Raw genomic sequence first — 19,600 nt, 5'->3', positions numbered from 1 at the left:
CAGCAGCTAGTGCCAGGATAGGTGCTGGGAACTCCTATCTGCACAGGATGCTAAAGAGATGGCTGTGGACTCTGGATGGGGGAGCAGGAAGCAGAGAACCAGCCGACTCAGGAAATACCCCCTGGGGAGTGCAGATAGACAAGGGAGAGATAAAGCCTAGAGAGACTAGCAAAACCGTGGCATCTGAAACCATCAGATCAGCACAGTGCCACCCTGAGCTGGTGGTGCTTCCCCCCAGGGGGCAGTCTGCTGCTGAGCACTGAAGGTGAACTCTTCTTGACCTGCTCTATGGGCACACATTCCCAGAAAGGCAGAGGGAAAGTCAGTGGGCTCCCAACGGCCAATACTCCCACTTACAGGAGTTTTAACTTCCTGCTGTTTGAACAACAAACCATGGAGATTCAGGAAATGTAATGTTATTGTCCAAAATATACACGATTTAACCTGATCCCTTAACCTTTGCAAAATTGTTTTTAGACGTTAATGCTGAGCCCTAAAATGGGCTTACCTCCCCCAAACCCATTTTTCTCTGTTTGACATGGTAAGAATGTACTGTGCATGCATATGAACACACATTCTGGATGAAATGCCCCCATAGCCAATTTCTTAACCCCTATCCCTAAACACCCTACATATGACCCAGAGTTAAATCTTAATGTGGTCTTCCTATATTGATGCTTCAGAGCCACACTCTAGCTGCAAATGCAGGTCTAGCACCAGTGCTGCATGACCTTGAGAAAGTTGCCTAACTTTTTTGAGTATCAGTTACCTCTTCTGCCTAAGGAAGAAAATAATAGCACCATCTCCTCAAAGGGCTAAGTGAGTTAATATGTGGGAAGTGCTTACAAGTGTGCCTGGCACAAATGTCAAAAAGAATTCATTAACTCAGTCCCATAGTTAGCTTTTCAAAATGGGTTTGAGACGTAATTCACACACTGATTTTAAAAAACATAATTTTCTGTATTTTTTAAAACTAATAAACACATGTGTTACCAAAATCAGGTGGCCAGTGCCTCCCTGTCTACCTCTCAAGTTTGGTGTCATTTTTCTGGAGAATTAGACCTATGGACTTTATTTTCTCTGAGTCTCTAACTTCCTTATAATAGCTTGTCAGGATCAGCCTCCCCATGGATTCTATAATTTTTAGGAAAAAAGGAAAGAACATGTGTGTTTGTCTGTGTGCGTGAGAGTACACATGTGTATGCATGTTTTATGTGTGCATGTCTGCGCGTGTGCACGTGTGAGTGTGTGCATATGTAGCAGGAACGGGTAGGTGAAGTGGCTATCCTGCACGTCCTGGTTGTACACACGTTCACTGGACCCTCCTCCACCTTTAGTCCTGGATTCTGTGAGGTCTTCCCCGCCTTCTGCCCAGCAGCCCCATCAGTTCCCAGTTGGGTGACACTTACCTATTGGTGTTCTCCAGAACTTCCACCTTCTTCCGAAGTTCCAAGTTCTCAGTTGAACAAGACTCCACTCTACAGAGGAGAGAAAGAAGAAACTCAGTTATTCTGTGCAGAGCAAACTCAGCCAGGAGCTTGGGTGAAGGCGGGTGGGATCAGAAAAAAGAAGAGGGGGCTCTGCTACTCCAGTGAGGTGAGGGAAAGAGCTGAGGCAGCTGGGGTTGGGAGGAGGGTGGAGGCAATGAGAAATGGAGGGACTGAGGAAGGAGAGCCTCAGGACCGGGAGGTGGACACCACCCTGTCTACTCGCCATCCTCCCTCACATCCTCACACTTCTCCTCTGTCCTACAGAGATGTGGGGCCACTGGCTCTTCTTCTAGCCAGAAGGACTGGGATGAAACCATGGGGCTTGGGTGGGGGCAAAGGAAAGGGAGAACCCAGGACTAGGAATCTGGGTGCTGGGGCCTGCCTGCCCAAAAGGGGCAGTGAAGAAATTCCATGAAATATCTTGACCCTGGATGTCTTTAGAAAACAATGGAATGGAATGGGACCACTTAATCCTAAATGGCCAATTCCTAAATCAGATGATAGACAGGTGATAACTTTCAATGGAACCTTCTAGAACCAGTCAACATCCCCACCCATTCTTGCCTCCAGATGTATAGGAAGACTGATCTCTAGGTCTGGGATCCCTTTCCTATATTAAAATTGGCATTAGCTTGTTAGCTAGAGAACATTTTCTAGGGCTAATAAAAACTGAATTTAATTCATACTTTCTTTTTCTTTCTTTCTTTTTTTTTTTTTTTTTTGGTACTGAGGATTAAACCCAAGGGCACTCAACCACTGAGCCACATCCCCAACACATTTTATATTTTATTTAGAGACAGGGTCTCACTGAGTTGCTTAGGGCCTCATTAAATTGCTGAGGCTGGATTTCAACTTGTGATTCTCCTGCACATTCCCAGATCTCCCCAGAGGAGACACTGTAATTCATGCTGTGGGTGACTGGGATCCTTGGCTGGAAACCAAGGGGTTCAAATGCCCGCGAAGACTGAGCATGCTTTTCACCTCTTGGTCATTATAAATGCCCCTCCAATAACCACTAGGTGGCAGGCAAGACGCAGGCAACAGCCCACGGCCCCAGGGCTGTGCAAAGGCAGCCTGCCTTCCAGAGACCAGCTGGCTCCCCCCTCTCTGTGACCATGGCCCAATAAACACTACCAGCGGAGAGCAGCTTACTTCTTCTCCAGGCTGTCCATGTATTCTTTCTTCTTTCTCCTACTTTCCTGGGCAGAAATCTGAGAAATAGGAGGGAGAGAAAAACTGAATTTCCAGCTCTATAACTAACCCATTTATGCATGAGTGGAAGACAGGAGGTGCCAGCACAGACCAGGCAAAGCCCTGCTTCCCCTGGGGGCCACCTGCCCCGTCTAACCTGCAGCTCACCCACTGGCCACCTTTGTCCCCTGCTTCAGCTGAGCTTGCACCACCTGGATGAAGATAATGCCCACCTCTCTCACTCCTGCCTTCCTCCTCCTCTCCACCTCCCTCCTGCTGTCTCTGCCTTGGTCACGACCCTGGGCCTCACCAGCCTTGCCCAGCCCTGGAGGGGCCCAGTACTGGGAGAAGGCTGAGCCCAGACAGAGACCAAACAACTGCAAGATTCTCTATCCCAAACCTCTATCAAGAAAAAAATAAGTAAACACCCCAGTGAATTGTATTTATTTATTTATAAATGATATACTTGTCTACCAGAGAAAAAATGTGGCATACATCATAAAAGTGAAATTAAAGGGCTGATATTTTTTAAGTATAAATTTACATGGAAGTTATAATATTCTTCCCTGATGCTGGGTACCAAGGAGCACACACATGGCATTGAGAGTCCACGGCCCAGAGCGGATGGAGAGGGATGAAGGAAGACAGGGGTGGGTGCTAAGGGAAGGGCTGACCCTGGGTCCCCACCATGGTGCAGGCCAGCACTGGCCCTTGGGAAGGGGGAAGGGCCTGCGGGTTTCTGCTCGCTCTCTCTGTTCACTGAAGGGCCTAGTTCTGAAGGGCTCACCTTGTTCTTGATCTTCCTCCGGATCTTCTTCAGGGCCTTCTCCTCTGATTTGGTTAGGGGCAGTTTGGTGGGAATGGGGTAGCCCTCAGCCATCAGGGTCCTCTTCTCCTCCTCAGTCAGGACCAGGGGACCTGATCCCTGCAGCTTCTGTGCAGATAAAGGAGCAGGAAAGGTCAAGGAAGAAATTGGGACATGCTGACGAGACCCTCCTGACGGGGCAAGGAGGAAAGGGACCCGTGAGTTCTGGGTGGGAAGCAGGTCCTTTAAAATGGAAGCACAGGTGGAGAAGAGATGCTGGTGTGCAGGCTTTAGCCCAAGGAGGACCGTGCAAGGCGAGGACGAGAGGCCTCCACCCACCATTTCCCAGGAAGGGCCCCAGGAGCCAACACACAGGAAGTCAAGGTACAGAATTCATTGCCCATGTCCCTGGGGACTTCCAGGCCTCAGAGTGAGGACAGATTCACTTTGTGCAAGAGTTTTGTTCTCCTTCTGAAAATGTCCTTTTGCCACTTGCTCTCTACACACCAGGGCTGCTCCTGGCCTCCACCTACAGCTCAGGGGCCTGAGGTCCCAGAGGTACACCTGCAGGCACCCTCCAAGGGCATCTGGCTTCAACAATCCTAGACTCCATCAGCAATGAAGATGCAACTGCAGTTCATCTCATTTGGCCCAGAACAGAACGGCATGCGCACATTAGTCACAGAGTCACCTGTGCCTAGAGCTGCAGGCACAGAGCCACGGAGGACTCACACCCTCTCTCAGGAAGCTTATGATCAAGACTATGAGACAGAGTTGGTGCCCGTGGAAGGATGAAAGTAATCGAATGCTGAACTGTAATATTAACTGTGGGTGCATTAAAAATTTGGAGAAAGATAGTACCTATGTGATCATGTGACAAGAGAAGGCTCAGGGTAAGTCAGGGGACTTGATTGAGCCTCCTGCAGGAGGGGGATGATCTACATGAGAGAAAGAAGGGCATTCCAAGCAAAGGCATGTTCTGGGACCCAACCCAGACGCCTGCTCCTGGAGGGGGTTAGGGAGCTCGAGAAGAACAGGGGCCAGCCACCTCCTACACAGCAGGATGTCAGGGCCTCGTGCCTACAGGTGGTGACAGGGAAACAGCATGGCAGGGGGAGACGTCCTCCACAAAGGTGGAGGATGGAGTGTGGGGAGGCCCATGGTGACCTAGGAGGAGGCTACTCAGGTGATCCAGAGTGAAGACTTAGGTGCGAGTGGAGAAGGGAAAGGAAGGGTGGACAGGGCTGGTCCCTCTCTCAGTGATTTCATAATGGTGACGAGGACATATGTTACTATGGATCTAGAACTTGTGGGAGAAAATTATGTGAATGGATAGGTGGTTTGTGAAGACATTTTAAATATTTTGCTTTGTTTAAATTTGCTAGTCATGATATTATAAAATTTTAAAAGTTGACTATAAAGACTTCATAGATACCAATTCACTCTCTAGAAAAACAAAGTCCTTTTACCTCCTTTTTATTTGGAAAACAGTGTCTTTATGTTTGTGAGGCACAGATGACGATTTGGGACTTCTAAGTAAATATTTATGGTATAATTTTGAGGATAAAAGAACAAGATTCTTATTTCTCATGCTTACAGGTCTGTACCAGAAACACATGAATTAAAAACTGGAACTGTGTCCATAGAAAGGTAGACAAGTGTGGTAGCGAGGTGAGATTTATGGGTTGTTTTTAAAAAAATGTTCTTTAAGGTTGTTAACATCCTACTTTACAGCTGGTTATAAGCCAAAATAAACCTCTTTCTTTATAACCTACCCAGTCTTGGGTATTTTGTTATAGCAACACAGAACAGACTAAGACAATTAGTCACTGAACAGAAACTTCGTTACAAGAGCAAAAATCAAACTGAGAGGGTTCATGTCTACCCAGAAAGGCCCACCAAATACTTACGTGAGGAGCCGTGAGAAGTGGGGAACTGGAAAGCGCAGAGGGGCCCCGGGGCACAGCCCTAGCAGGACTGTGGGTCTGAGGCAGGCCGAAGGGGTGCAGGCATGGGTTGGGACTCAGGCTGCCTTCCGAGTCACTGCTATGGCTGCTGGGAGGGGTTGGGGGTAAGTGCAGATGGTCCACGGAGGCTGGAGGAAAGAAATCACATTTAATCTCCCACAGAGCAGCTGCAGAGCAGGCCTGGGGGTTTGGGCCCACCACATACATGCACACGGCGGAACTTGGGAAGAGGACTCTCCATGAGCTGACCTGGAGACGTCGCCTAGGTACGTTCAGAAGGGAACCGTGTGTACAGTGGTCTTCCTTTTGTACAAAGGAGAGAAGACAGACTCATATTTGCTTGCATTGGCACAAAGAAACAAACACTGGCGGTACACACAAGATGGCCCAGAGCAGGCAAACTTAGGGTAGACTGTGACAGGGTGCTGACAAGACTTCCCACTGTATCCTTTCCAGATGGTTTAGAGTGTTTGATTTGTACACTGTGATAATGCATCACGTACTTTAAACCAAAGTATTCTTAACAGCAAAACCTGGGCACCATCATGGGGTGCTTAGAGAAAAACACATTCGTTTCTGGAAGGCTGTGCATAGCGAGGCCCACAAGAAGATGCCTGGCATTATTCATCAGAAAACACCAAATCCACTTCAGAAAAATGAGCAGGCTCAGGAAAAACAAACAGGGGTGTAGGGGCACCATCTCCCGCAAAGCCCTTCCTCAGGAGGTGTGCCACACTCTGCCAGGGCCCACGGAGCCTAATGGTGTCAGGTAGCACCTCCTGCGTGGCTGGCAAGCACATTGAGGTGGTCCTCCCTCTTTTTCTGAACAGCAGATATTTCTGTTGTGCCAGCCACTGTTCCCGGGCCAAGAGAGATAACCTCCATGAGCCCTGCACCCCAAGCCGCTCCTGGGCCCCAGACAACACAGCCCTTGATGCAGCAGCTGGGGACTGGGCGGGGAGCCTGGGGCTTTCCACACACCTGGGCCTGCTCAGCCTGGGCCCTTCAGCTCCTGTTCCTGTCTTCAAATGCTGATGCCGGAGGCCCCAGGGACAGGGGAGCCTTTCCGAGCCACAACTACTGACCTGAGGAAATGGGCCCCACCAGAGCTGCCTGGGTCTGCAGGCTGTCCTACCCAAAGTCATGAACACCAGGTCACAGTGGGTGATGCTCCTCGGCCACGCTGCCTCCCTCACAGGCCCAACCCACTTCTCTTTCTTCCCTCTCTCATTCACAACCTCTCTCCCTCTCCAACATCCTGCAGGGGCACCCAGGTGCTGCTTCTGTCTATTTTTCTCTTCCAAAGTCTTACTAGAAGCTCCCTGGTCATCTTAGTGCCTGTGGGTATTCTTAAAGCTAAAGAATATTCCCAAATAATCCTACAGACTCTGTTCCCAACCAGCCTGCTAAAACCTGCTGGCAGTCAGGGGGACAGGTTGTGCCAAACATGCACGTGCCTGGCTGGAAAGAAGGAGTCCCATGAATGTTCACCAAGTGTTCCCAATGAGCACTACAGCACTTTACGGTAAACAAACAAACAAATAAGTAAGAGAGAAAGGAAAACAGGAAACAGACTAACCTACTGGAGGCTCCACACTGTGCAATTACATTCCCAAGTGCTAGCCAGAGAGCCTAGAGCAACCCCATGCCTCTCTCTTGGCACAGTTTATTCTAATGGTTTTCTCCTTTCCAAGCAGGGGGTATCCCCCAGAAGACAGAAACAGGACGACAGGAAGAGCCAGTGAAGCGGACTCCAATCTCATCTTTCCCACCCACGGAGAGCTGCTGGCCTGGCCACAGGTGCCCCAATATCCGATTTCTAAATCCCATTTGAAATGCTGCTCTTGGGTTACTGAAAGAGCTGGGGACAACAAGCGACTCTGCCCAGAAACTGTGATGCATTCAAGGATATTGAATTTCCTGATCTTTCCACCCAGGATAATGAGGAAGGGCTGCTATTTCCTTGGGTCTTGAAATATTTCTCCTCCAGTGACCTGCATTCTGAAGCCACTATGGGATCCATTGTTCCCGCGATGACACTCTCTGAACCATATTACAACACAAATTAAAAGAGCAGAGTAACAACCGGAGCCATAAAAACGAAAGGAACCACCTTCAAACTGCATATAAAGTGGAAAAGCGTTAATGTGTATCGTTCATCGCCAAAGAGGAATGTCTCCATATAGATTCTAGTCGATATCACTTAAGAACTTTAACCCTTTCTTTCCGAGAGTGGAGGTAAAGAAAGGGCCAGTGCTGATTCACAGTACAAATCTTGCGTCAGTCCCTCATGCAATGAGGCAGATTGTACGTCCATGAGAAAGACTCAGGTGTAACGTTCACACATTTATATACTGCAGTGCAAACACATTTCTATGACCATTATATACTGATCTCTTGCTTGTTGCCCACAGGATGAACTGCATTTTTAAACACATATTGATCAAATTACATTATGTGCTCTGGCAATTACATACAATGCCGTTATTATGTATCATTATTATGCACTACTAAAAAATTTTAAAAGATAGTTTAAAAAGGGAGGAGACAGCATGAACAGCAGCCTGGAACTGAGAGGAGCAGGATCTGCACGGAGGCAACTGTATAAACGAGACACAGATTGTCCCTAGGCTTCCTGAGGCACAGAGGTCGCATCCAGGATCCCAGCTATGGGCTTTGCAGAGGAAACCAAGAGAGAGCAGGGAAAGAAGGAAGCAAGCAAAGCAACCTCAAGGATGACATTACTTAGCTCTACACAGATGGCAAGAAGGGGTACACTGCTAGAGGCCACAAATGCCCTGAAGCAACGGGGCTCCTTGCAACTGCTGTTAAATGTTATCTGAACACTGCATTGTGCCAAGCATGGTGGCACATGCATGCACTCCCAATGGCTGGGGAGGCTGAGGAAGGAGGATCACAAGTTCAAGGACAGCCTCAGCAACTTATCAAGGCCCTAAACAACTCAACAAGACCCTGTCTCTAAATAAAATATAAAAATGGTGTGGGGATGGGGCTCAGTGGTTAAGCACCACGGGGGTTCAATCCCCAGCACCAAAAAACAAAACAAAGCCTGCATTGCCAGGCGGCTAAGTGATGAGTTCTCTCCAGAGGGTGGAATCACTTGTTTTGACTAAGCAAGATCCTGTGTGGATGCTGTGCCCTTGTGGGGCTACAGAAGGTCCACATCAAGAGGGCACAGGACAGCGGGTCTGGTCACCTGTGACCACATTGTAGTAGTCTATAAGGTGTTTGAAAAATTGGGCTGGGGATGTGGCTCAAGCGGTAGCGCGCTCACCTGGCATGTGTGCTGCCTAGGTTCGATACTCAGCACCACATACAAAGAAAGATGTTGTGTCCGCAGAAAACTAAAAAATAAATACTAAAAAATTCTCTCTCTCTCTCTCTCTCTCTCTCTCTCTCTCTCTCTCTCTCTTTAAAAAAAATCATCCTGGTTTGGAGTAAAAGGGAAGTTAACACTTGGCTGGAAATGAGGCATGTGCCTTTGGGGAAAAGAATATTTAGCTTTCAAAGTATTTCTGTGGAATCCAGATTCTTTAAGAAGCGAGCTATTCCCCAGAACCAACTAAACCAGCACTCTTGCTGTTCCCCCTTCTCTTTAGGCCGTGTGAACCCACAGAGGCACTGAAGGAACTCAGGAACAAGGGACACACCTTCTTTAGAAGAGAAGTTTAGGAACTGATCCACTTCATGAGGCTCCAGCTTAATCTTAGGAATAATCGTCTGGCATGAGGAATCGACCTGGAAGAAGAATTTCAAACACAATTTTTAAAATAATTTTTTAAAATATTAAAAAAATTGTTGGACACAATACCTTTATTTTATTTATTTATTTGTATGTGGTGCTGAGGCTCGAACCCAGCGCCTTGCACATGCTAGAGAGTGCTCAACCGCTGAGCCACACCCCCAGCCCCTCAAACACGATTTTTCAAAACGAATGCCGGCCTTGAAGAACCAGAGAGGGCTATCTGTCCTCTGAGTCTTCCTGGGGGGCTGACCCCCATCTCTGGAGCACAGCAGGGCAAGGCTGCTTCTCTGACAGTCCCCCTCATCCCACCTCCTCCCTGCCAAACCTGGCATTACAGCCCTTGGGCTCTTAGAACTCTAACAGGAAAAGCCCAGGCTCACTTACCAGTGTATATTTCTATTATTTTGTGGTAACCTAAAGGCATTTTATCAAAAAACATTCTGGTAAATTTTTAAAGGGCCACAGGCTTCCTGTCTGTCCCACAGCAGGGACTGTGTGCATCAGATCCTTCCTCCCCAGGCTTCCTAATGTCTGACGACATCTGACCACCAAATACCCAGCAGGGAAGAGAAGAGTTATCTGGCCCATTCTTGGGGAGCAGAAAGATGGTCCTGAGCAATGTTATTCTTAAATCAACCGAACAAAAATCTCATGAATGAGGAGATGCATGTATATTTCAGGAGCCCTGCCTGGCAGAGGCTCAGGAAGCTACTGAGGAAGGGATCCTAGCCCGTAGCTACACAGGGCTTTCCTCTACAGCCCCTCCTCTGCAGGAGGAGGCAGCTGTGTGTTGGTGGTTCTCCTGATCATTACCTTTTCCAGGACATGGAGACACTAAATCCTGATCCCAGGAGATCTGACTTAGTGAATGCTCAGGGAGTCATTGCTTATAACCTGACCTGTAGAACTTAGGAAAGTCAAGACTGGCTCCAACATCTGTAAGAAGATACATGAACATGACGCTGGTCCATTATTGGACCCTGGAAATACCCAGAGAGAAGGCAGAGTAGAATTAAACTCTACTTGCTGTAGACCTGGACTCAAGCAGGAAAATATTCCTGGTTTCTTACATTTGCCACAGGTAAAAACAGGAATTGAGAGATTCATAAAGTGGGTAAGGGCAGCTCAGCATTGTACTGGGGCTGGCATTCCCTCCCAATAGCCATGGCCCTGTCAGGTGTGGGTTAGACATTCTCTTAACCTCTCCCTTTCCACTGGCTTCAAAGTCAATGTCATAGGGACTTTTATTTACTTATTTATTTTATTTTTTATTTTGTTATAGCAATCAAAGGGAAAAAATGAAATCCACTTTAGTATTAATTTTTGTGGACAATTCCTTTAAAGTTGTGATATGATCCATGCTTGATACCAAATTAACATATTCTTGGTATTTTCCTGCACATATGCATAAATACACAGTTATATGCCCTTAAGTCAATATAGCCACTAGAATAAAGGCCTTATTGAAGAATGAAGGTCCGTATCTTTTGATCCAACGTATTTATATGTAAAAAAATTGAATATACCCCCATGTTCATCTCCAGAGGGGGTTCCTCCTTTTTGAAAGGGGTGGAAATGGCTGTGATGGTCAGGGTGACAGAAGGAACAAGACCCGGGGGTGGCTCCTCCATAATCGGCTCTGTCTTGATGGTGGTGGAAGGCAAGTCTGTCGACAGGTACCACTTCTCACTCTCCACCTCATCTGTGGGAAGGAGACAAGCAACAGGGACCTTGTTAGAGCATCAGGTATGCACATAACCGCAACCTTCCTGATGGAACAAAGCTCCCGCCAGGGGTTCCTGGGAGGGGAACGAAGGAGAAGGGAAGAGCGTGGGAGAGCAGAGAACTGGGTGAAGAGATTAATGGCAAAGTAAGACAGTCCTTGTGCGTGCCCACCTGTGTGTCTGCCTGGAGAAACCCTGGGAGAGCCGCACAGAAAGAAAGAACCAGGCAGAGTGAGCGAGGAAGAGGACAGGTCTGGACAGTGGGGAGTGAAGGTGATATCTATTCAAAAATTAATACACAAGCACAGCTGAAAATGAGGGGGAAAGAAGCCAATGGTTGGCACCGGAGGTCTCAGGGTGACAGGCTTCTCCTTCTCCCCAGGGGCAGTCACTGTCCTCCTGGCTCCTTTTTTCCTTCCGACTCCCTAGTCTGTGTCTCCTTCTGCTCTCCCTGTGGTTCTGCACGTGCCTTGGGCTAAACTCAACCCCCAGAACCTCTGTTCGGTTCTTAGAGATGAAACAAACATCTGCCCTTTGCTAAAACGTAAGTGGCAAGTCTGGGTCTTGTCTCATGACAGAGGCCATGGTGATTATCTCTAGGCCTGGGGACAGATAACAGCCCAGAAGAAGACAGAGGGGACACAGCACCTTAGCCGCAGGTTAAGGAAAGGAAAGCCCCTGTCTTCAAACAGGCACAGAACAAGAAAAAACAAGCCAGTGCTTCCCCAAGGCCACACCCCCGACGACACCACCTGTACTAAAACAAGGTGGAAATAAAGCAAAGATAAGTGTCTGCTTTATGGACACGTTTAAAGCCACATGCTTGGTGACCCGCTACTGTTTCGGGGAACAGAGTTGTTCATATATTGAAACTGGATTCCTGACTCCAGTTTTCTAATGAAAAGGTGCGGTGAACGTCATTCACAACTGCCAGGGCTGGAGGGGAGGGTGGAAGCAGCAGCTGAGAGCCAAAGTTCACAACAATTAAAACTGTACTGCAGAAGCAGCTTCCTTCAACCCCAGAAAAAGATCACAATGTGATCTCTTGCTCTCAGAGTGAGGGCTATGTGCTGCTGAGTGCTGTGGTGCCATGGGGGACTTCTGTCATTCGTAGGGTGTGGGCAACATCCTGGCGAAGGAGGGGGCGGGAGGGGACAAAGGGCCTTTTGATGGCAGCCAGAGGAAGGAGACCACACTGTACTTTACACAGAATTCTGCTGGCCAGATAGGCATCCCAACTCAGCTTAGAGAAGCCGCTGGACCACGGGCCAAAAGAAGACCAACCCCTCTCCCAAAAGAGCTTAGGAACTAGAAGATTGTGTACCGCAAGAGGACACCCTTGGGACAGAGCCGGGGAAGGCCTGGAGGGGCCGGGAGAACAGACTGCGCTTTCTTCACTCGGCGGCGGTGAGACATTGAGGCCTCTGCTTCCTGAAATCAACACTAGAAGTCCACCCAAACCGAGCGACGCTGGTGCCTGGCAGAGGCTGGAAGAGACAGTAAGACAAGAAGCAGCCCTGGGTGCACACTGAAAAGAAGAGTCAGGAAGCATCCCTGGGAAAACCATCTCACGCAATCACCAGGAAACTGAGAGAGAAGGCCAGGGAAGGGGACTGTGATCCAGCTGAATTCACCAGGCAACAGAAGGCAAAAGTAAATGCAAAATTATAAGACAGAATGAAGACGGGTGATGAAGTCAGTTATTCCAATCCAGAGAAGCCATTCTCAAAGTGTGCACGTGGCCATAAACTAAGCCAGCTCAATTGATGGTTTTTTTTTTGGTACCAGGGATTAAACTCAGAGGCACTCGACCTCTGAGCCACATCCCCAGCCCTATTTTGTGTTTTATTTAGAGGCAGGGTCTCACTGAGTTGCTTAGCCCCTTGCTTTGCCGAGGCTGGCTTTGAACTCATGATTCTCCTGCCTCAGCCTCCCAAGTCGCTGGGATTACAGGCATGCAACATGGTGCCTGGCCAGTTTATGTTCTTAATGCTCGTGTCCCATAGCCCTATTTAAAAACATAAATATAATCGCTGCTCTCTCAGGGAGAGGATTCAGCAGAGTGAGCAATGACACCTGAGCTTCAAAAGGAAACCTCTTCTCTCAAAGGGCACAGGGCTCTTCCAAGTGAGGAGTCCCAGGAAGCCGCCTCTACTCCCCCAAGCTTTGCTGAGGACAATTGGTGTTTGCTTCATGGTTTCACTCCAATACAGCAATCTTTTTTTTTTTTAAATATTTATTTCTTTTAGTTATTGGCGGACACAACATCTTTGTTTGTATGTGGTGCTGAGGATCGAACCCGGGCCGCACGCATGCCAGGCGAGCGCACTACCGCTTGAGCCACATCCCCAGCCCCAATACAGCAATCTTGAAAGTTTTAGAGTTAGAAGTTTAAGTCCACCAATATAGCACAAGGATATAATTTTATAGAAGAGGAAACTGACATTCCAGTCCTGATCATACTGCAAATTAGTGGCAGAGCCCAGATTGCTGTGTTTGGCCAGGATTCTCTCCATTAAGGAAACAATTCAACATGTGGATAAAGATTCATGCATAAATACACTTGTTGCGTCATTACTTATAATCACAAAGCACTGGGAATAACCAGAACGCTAAAGAATAAGGGAAAGGTTACATTAATTACGGGGCATCTGTTCAATGGAATATTCATTCGGACATTAATGTTGCATTTAAAAGTCTTGTTAGTGACCAAGGAAAGGTTTATAATGTAATGTTAAAAGGGAAAAAATCTGGGTATAATAATATACTATTAATGAAGGAACTAAGAGAAAAGAGACAAAGGAAATACCCCAATAGTAAACATACGTCTGGCTCATCATTTGGAACTCGGGTGATTTTCTTCTCACCCGTTACACGTCATGCATTTCTAAACTGCCTGTGTTAGGAAACTGCTGCCTCTGGGTGATCACAACTGGACATGGCCTTGTCTGCCTGCTTTACTGTGTGCTGCAGGATAGCAATTATTGCAGAGAAGTCCACAAGGCTCAAGGGACCCTGAACGGCCCTTGACTCATACAGGTTGACGGCCACCTTAATATATGTAAAGAACTGCATTAGGGGCTTCAGGTCTTCATTCTCTCTTTCTCTCTATCCATGTCTTTCGTCATGTAGTTTTCAGTACCCTGCACTTGGCCATGTGACGTCCCTTAGCCAATGGCACATTAGCTCTGAACCGCACTTTATTCTTGGTGTTTTACCACCACTATGAAAAGGATGTGGCAGGAAAACTGACTGATCCCAGGAGAAAGGTGACAGACACATAGATGAGAGCTGTCTCCACATGAGCCTAGCCAAGAGCAGCCAACTCCTTGCTGGCCTTAGAGATGAGAGAGAAACTAGCTGTCACTCATCGACCCCCACAAACATCAGCCAAGCCCCCTGCAAGGAACAGACATGTGAGCTATAATAACGAAATAATTTTTTAAAGTACTAAAGTTTGTGATGATTTCTTAGCTGATACAATATGGCTGAATGTTTGAAGAAAAAAATTCAATCTATTACTTCAGAGTATATTACAAAATAGCTGCACTGATTTCCCAAATAATTCTTCTAAATCATTAACTGTGAATCAAATCAATAAAATTTATAAATTGGCTAATTAGACTTCCATTTACATCATAAAAACAAACCATTTCAGACTAAGAAAGTCAGCCAGAAAGTAGTAAGAACCGCATTCCAGTTTTGTCGAAACTAAAGAAGAGCTTTCATTCTGAACCACTGGGTGTAGAATTATTCTGTCCCCAACAGAAATAAGTATCAACTCAGAGAAAACAAAATGACAAATATAACCTTGAGGGAGGGGGTTAACAAAGGACGGAGTGAAGGAGACAAGGAACAATGACTTTCCCGTACGACCTTATTTTTGTAGTCTAATTTTATTGGCAAAAACATCAGTAGGGCCACCGAAGCTTAGAACTAGAATTTCCCTTGGCTATTTGAGTAGATGGCTAAACTATAAAAGCAAGAGTCAGTGGACACACTGTATTCCATAATTTCTAAATCCTGAAGTTCAGATACAAATAGGAAAAAAGATTTTTCCTGAACTGTGTTGACACACATTTTAAGCTTCATTTCAGATGGAAAACGCCCCTGGTAAATTCAGTAGTGCATCCCATGGTGCATAAGAAAAACAACCCCTATCATCTGATTTTATTCCAGCAGCCTCCTGCCAAAGGTCAAACTCAAATGGCACATCTCTTTAGCATCACCCTGATCTGTCAGCACGGAAAGGAAGCAAGCCACTGTCTACAGCGTGGAACAGGCCTTCACATCAAGGGCAAGACCGCAGCCACATGCAAGGGGGCTGGACGCCAAGACTCCCAGAGCACGGAGTGGGCAGGAAGCTTAAAAAAGGCAGAAACTTGAAGGCAACACAATGGTAACAAAATGGGGATCCTTAATCATTTCCACTTCCCCTGCCAAGATAACTGCAACAAATGGGCTCTGATCCCTGCAGAACCAACCAAAAGATCAAATCCTCAATTGAGAACTGGCAGCATCTTTATACACACACACACACACACACACACACACACACACACCATGTAGAAACAGAATGGCCATACATCCTTACAATGAGAACTCACAGGGGGCAAATACCATTTATATGATGGAAATGTATATATAATCCATTTATTATTTACATAACATCGGTAAAGCAAAGAGGAAATTTCATAAATTAAACCTGCATGTCCCTTCTAAATCCTCCAATTGCTTTGTTTGCCCTTTGAGAATTTTCAAAGGAGCTGAAAAATCTTCAACAATTTTTTACACAAAAATATCATAAAGAAAAAAAAACAGGTTCTAGAAGCTTAGGGAGGGCAGGTCAGGACTTCAGTAGAAAATATCAGAATTATACTGAAACAACAGGCCACTCTGTAGAAGTTAAGTGGCCCGTATGCTCAAGGTACCCTTCTTAAGCACCTTAACCTTGAAATCACTTTGAGCTTGAATATTGTTAAGAAATATCGATGATAATAAAACTAGCAGATACTTACTGGTAACTATGTATTTACTATGTGCTAGAAAATATTCTAAGTGCTTTGCAGATACTAATTAATTTAGTCCTAAGAGTAATTATGTGGGGTAAGTAACACCATTACTCGCATCTTACAGACAAGAAAACTAACAGACTAAATCCAATGTTTCTGGAGGAATCCCAGTTTAAAACCATCTAATAACAGCTAAAATAGGCTGAGTGGTTATTATACGGCAGGCACCCATCATGACCTGTGGTCAGCACAGTTTCTGAGAGAAACTCTTCCCATGTTCTTTCTATGCTGTGGATACAGAAGCTCTTTCCCTGGGTCTTGTTATTCTGATTATGGTCTTTGGTAAATTATGTATTTAATTATGCAATAATCCACACAAAGGCCATAACAATAACAGGTCATATTTATTCAGTGCTTACAAATTGCCAGGCACTATTCTCAGTGTTTAGGAAGTATTGACTCCATTCCTACAATAATGTTATGTGGTAAGTATTATTATTATTATTCCCATTTTAAAGCTTAGGAAAGAAAGACACAAGAGCTAAGTAATCCATCATACATCACACTAGTAGTTAAGTGGAGCACAGATTCAAATCGATTTGACTCTAGAAATCAACACTGTACTTAGTCAGGGTTCTGCATTTAGCATCTCAGGTTCTCCTGTGGGATATGTGTCTAAAGTAAAAACAAAATAAGTATCTGTAAGACAAGTGATTGATTTCAAAAGATGTATTTAATACACACACATACATGAAACTCCCACGTATTTTTTTTTATTTTTCTTCACTGAAGTCAGAGCTCTCATTCAGGAATAACCAAAGTATTTTTAACTGCTAGAGAACTCTAAGCATTGCTTTTTTTTTTACTGCTGCAGCTTTTCAATGGCTAGGCAGACAAAGGAGTTATTTCACTTTTATTCTTTTCTTTTCTTGGTTAATAAATAAAGCACCATTATCTTGTTGCCTATGTTCCTACCCAAGCACAGTCTTCTTCCTTCAGCCCACCCCTAGATGACGAACATACCTTCCTTTCCCACCTGAGTCTATCCCTCCAACATGACTCAGACTGATGCTCTTATCACAGCTCATACTGAATGTGATGAAGATACAGCTATTCATCTCATCTCTGTGGCTTACTCTCGGGTCCCACTTCCTGGGAACACGTCAACATCCAGATCCCTCTGACACTGCAAAGCAGAACCTTAGTGTCCTATGACTCATCTCTACCCCTTTTACCCAACATACTCGACCTTGTGCTAATCCTGCTGCCAGCTTGTCTAATCATTTCAAAATCCATGCTTTCTCTGCCATCAATGTGATAGACCTTCACCTTTAATTAGATCTGTGTACACTTTCCTGCTCTCACATTAGCAACCATGAGCCATTATTCTCCTCTTCTTATCTCAAAAAAAGAAAAATGAAAAAAACCACCACCTTTCCTTAGGTCCTGCTTCCCATCACGTAGTGAGCAACCCTGAGCCCTCGCCCTCCCCTGGCTGTCCCATTTACCCCATGTGACTTCACACCAGCACCATCTGCTCACCTTTAGCTCAGAGATGTTGACTGTTTTCACACCCATCTATGAAAACAGCTCTAAAAATTTAGGGTATCCATACAAAGTTGGCCCACCCTGTCATTCCTGGACCCTGCAAACCCCAGACACCTAAACAGACTCATCAGAACGGAGATGGTTATTATTTATGTTCCCAGACCACGCTCCGTAGACCTGGGACCACTCTAGTTCCAGTTTTTCAACCCATCATATATGAACCTACCTAGATTTGTGTGTGATACAGCTATGATATTAGATCATTTCTGTATTAGCTTGAATGCTAAGATCTGTTGATAATTTACGTATATTTTTAACTGGGGTTGCATATCATCTTGGAGGATAGGGATATGCCTAATTCTCTCAGAATGGACTTAGCCCAGCACTATATTTTTTTCTTTAAGAACATTATTGAAATTACAGAAAAAAGAAAATGCTTACTAGTGCTACAGTCTACATCTTAAACAACCCCCAAAGGCCCAAGTGTTAAAGGATTGGTCCCCAGCTCTCAGGAGGTAGTGGAAACTTAGAGAAGCGTGGCTAACAGGAGACTTTAGGTCACTGGGGTGTGCCATTTTCTCTTTCTCTCCTTCACTGTGTGGCCATCAGGAGAAGCAGTTTTGCCCCATTATGAGCTTCTACCTCACCATAAGCCCAAAGCAATGGAGCCAACTGGTCATGACTAAAATCTCCAAAACTGGGAGCTAAAATAAAACTCTTCTTTTTATAAGTTGACCATCTCAGATATTTGTTACAGTCCTAGGAAAGCTGAGCAATAAGCCTAGTATTTCAATTTAATCACAAAGGAATACCATCAAAATCTAGTACTACAAACAATATCCTCCATATTGTGAGGTACAAACACACACTCAAAAAACAAAACAAAACAAAACAAAACAAAAACAAATCCACAGTATTTTACTGGGATATTTCTGCTTTGATAAAGGGTGATTACCTGCTTTGATAAAGCACTTGAACTTTGACTCTTCTGAGACTCAAAAAAAAAAAAAAAAAATAGAAAGGCTTTCACCAGAAATGTTAACAAATGCAGATAGCCCAAGCTTTTATAGACAGTTTTAAGGATCCACAGTCCATCTGAGGTCCATGTTATGGTTTATATCTGGAATGTTCCCCCAAAAGCTCATGTGTTGGAATCCAGGTCCCCACTGCATCAAGATCCAGAGGTGTGGGAGCTTTTAAGCAATGACTGGATTGTGGGGATGCAACTTCATCAGGGATTAATCCATTTGATTGATTAACAATGCCAATGGACCACTGGGTGGTAACCATAGGCAGGTGGGCATGGCTGGAGGAAGTGGTTCACTGAGGGCATGCCCTTGAGGACTATATCTTCCTTTTAATCTTCTCTCTGCTTCCTGGCTGCCATGAACTGAGACGCTCTCGTTGGCCACACTCTTCCACCATGACGTTACAGCCTTGGAGTTGGCACATGATGGACCACATCCTCTGAAACCATGAACTAAAATAAAATTTTCCTCCTGAGTTATTCTTGTCAGGTATTTTGATCACAGCACTAAAAGGGGACTAACACAGTCCATGACAGAATGATGGGATAAGAATGTCTACATTTTCCCTATATGACTGCCTTGGGGTTCAGGCAGGGAGAGGGAAGAAGAAGGGAAAGAGAGGAGGAAGAGGGCAAAGAAGGAAGAGCGGGGAAAGAGTAGGGTTACTGTGAGAGGCAGAAGAGGAGAGAGAAATGGGGAGGAAGAGGAAGGAAAACTAATGAACTAAGCCTCTACTAACTGTGTATCTTATCAGAATCAATTACAGAAGAATTGTATTTACGTAAACTTGGACACAGAACTAAATTACAGGCTTTCTCAATTATAATGAAAACTTGCTCACTCTCTATCTCTAGAGGCAATCACTCCTAGTTTGTCCTAGACTGTTATCAAGAAATAAAGAATATTAGAACCAAATGCAAACAGCTAGCCCTAAATGCTACATATTTATGTGTTACTTAAAGAGAAAATGTACGTCTCCATCAGGCTGATTACCTGCTTTGAAGAAGCACTTGAACTGGGGGATGATCATTCCACCTCCCACCCCCCCCACCCCGCCAATACACACCCT

General features: G+C 45.6%; 1 protein-coding gene across 2 annotated transcripts in view; it reads right to left on the bottom strand.

Annotated features, from left to right (window-relative positions):
- Nucleotides 1-19,600, bottom strand: part of Creb3l2 (cAMP responsive element binding protein 3 like 2) — a 111,139-nt gene that overhangs the window by 22,666 nt on the left and 68,873 nt on the right. For both annotated transcript variants that reach the window (XR_007341842.1, XM_048786879.1), the window contains exons 3-8: nucleotides 10,746-10,921; nucleotides 9,125-9,212; nucleotides 5,397-5,581; nucleotides 3,469-3,615; nucleotides 2,643-2,701; nucleotides 1,410-1,478 (exon numbers count right to left, since the gene is read on the bottom strand). Coding sequence is in view for 1 of the 2 variants with exons in the window: in XM_048786879.1 (XP_048642836.1) it covers nucleotides 1,410-1,478; nucleotides 2,643-2,701; nucleotides 3,469-3,615; nucleotides 5,397-5,581; nucleotides 9,125-9,212; nucleotides 10,746-10,921 (724 nt within the window). In the remaining variant the exon portion in view is untranslated. The remainder of the gene's footprint in view (nucleotides 1-1,409; nucleotides 1,479-2,642; nucleotides 2,702-3,468; nucleotides 3,616-5,396; nucleotides 5,582-9,124; nucleotides 9,213-10,745; nucleotides 10,922-19,600) is intronic.

Source organism: Marmota marmota, unplaced genomic scaffold (genome assembly GCF_001458135.2).
Source record: "Marmota marmota marmota unplaced genomic scaffold, marMar, whole genome shotgun sequence".
In the NCBI taxonomy this organism is placed as follows: domain Eukaryota; kingdom Metazoa; phylum Chordata; class Mammalia; order Rodentia; family Sciuridae; genus Marmota; species Marmota marmota.
Note: the sequence above shows the minus strand (reverse complement) of the source record. Positions and strands in the feature narration are given on the sequence as shown.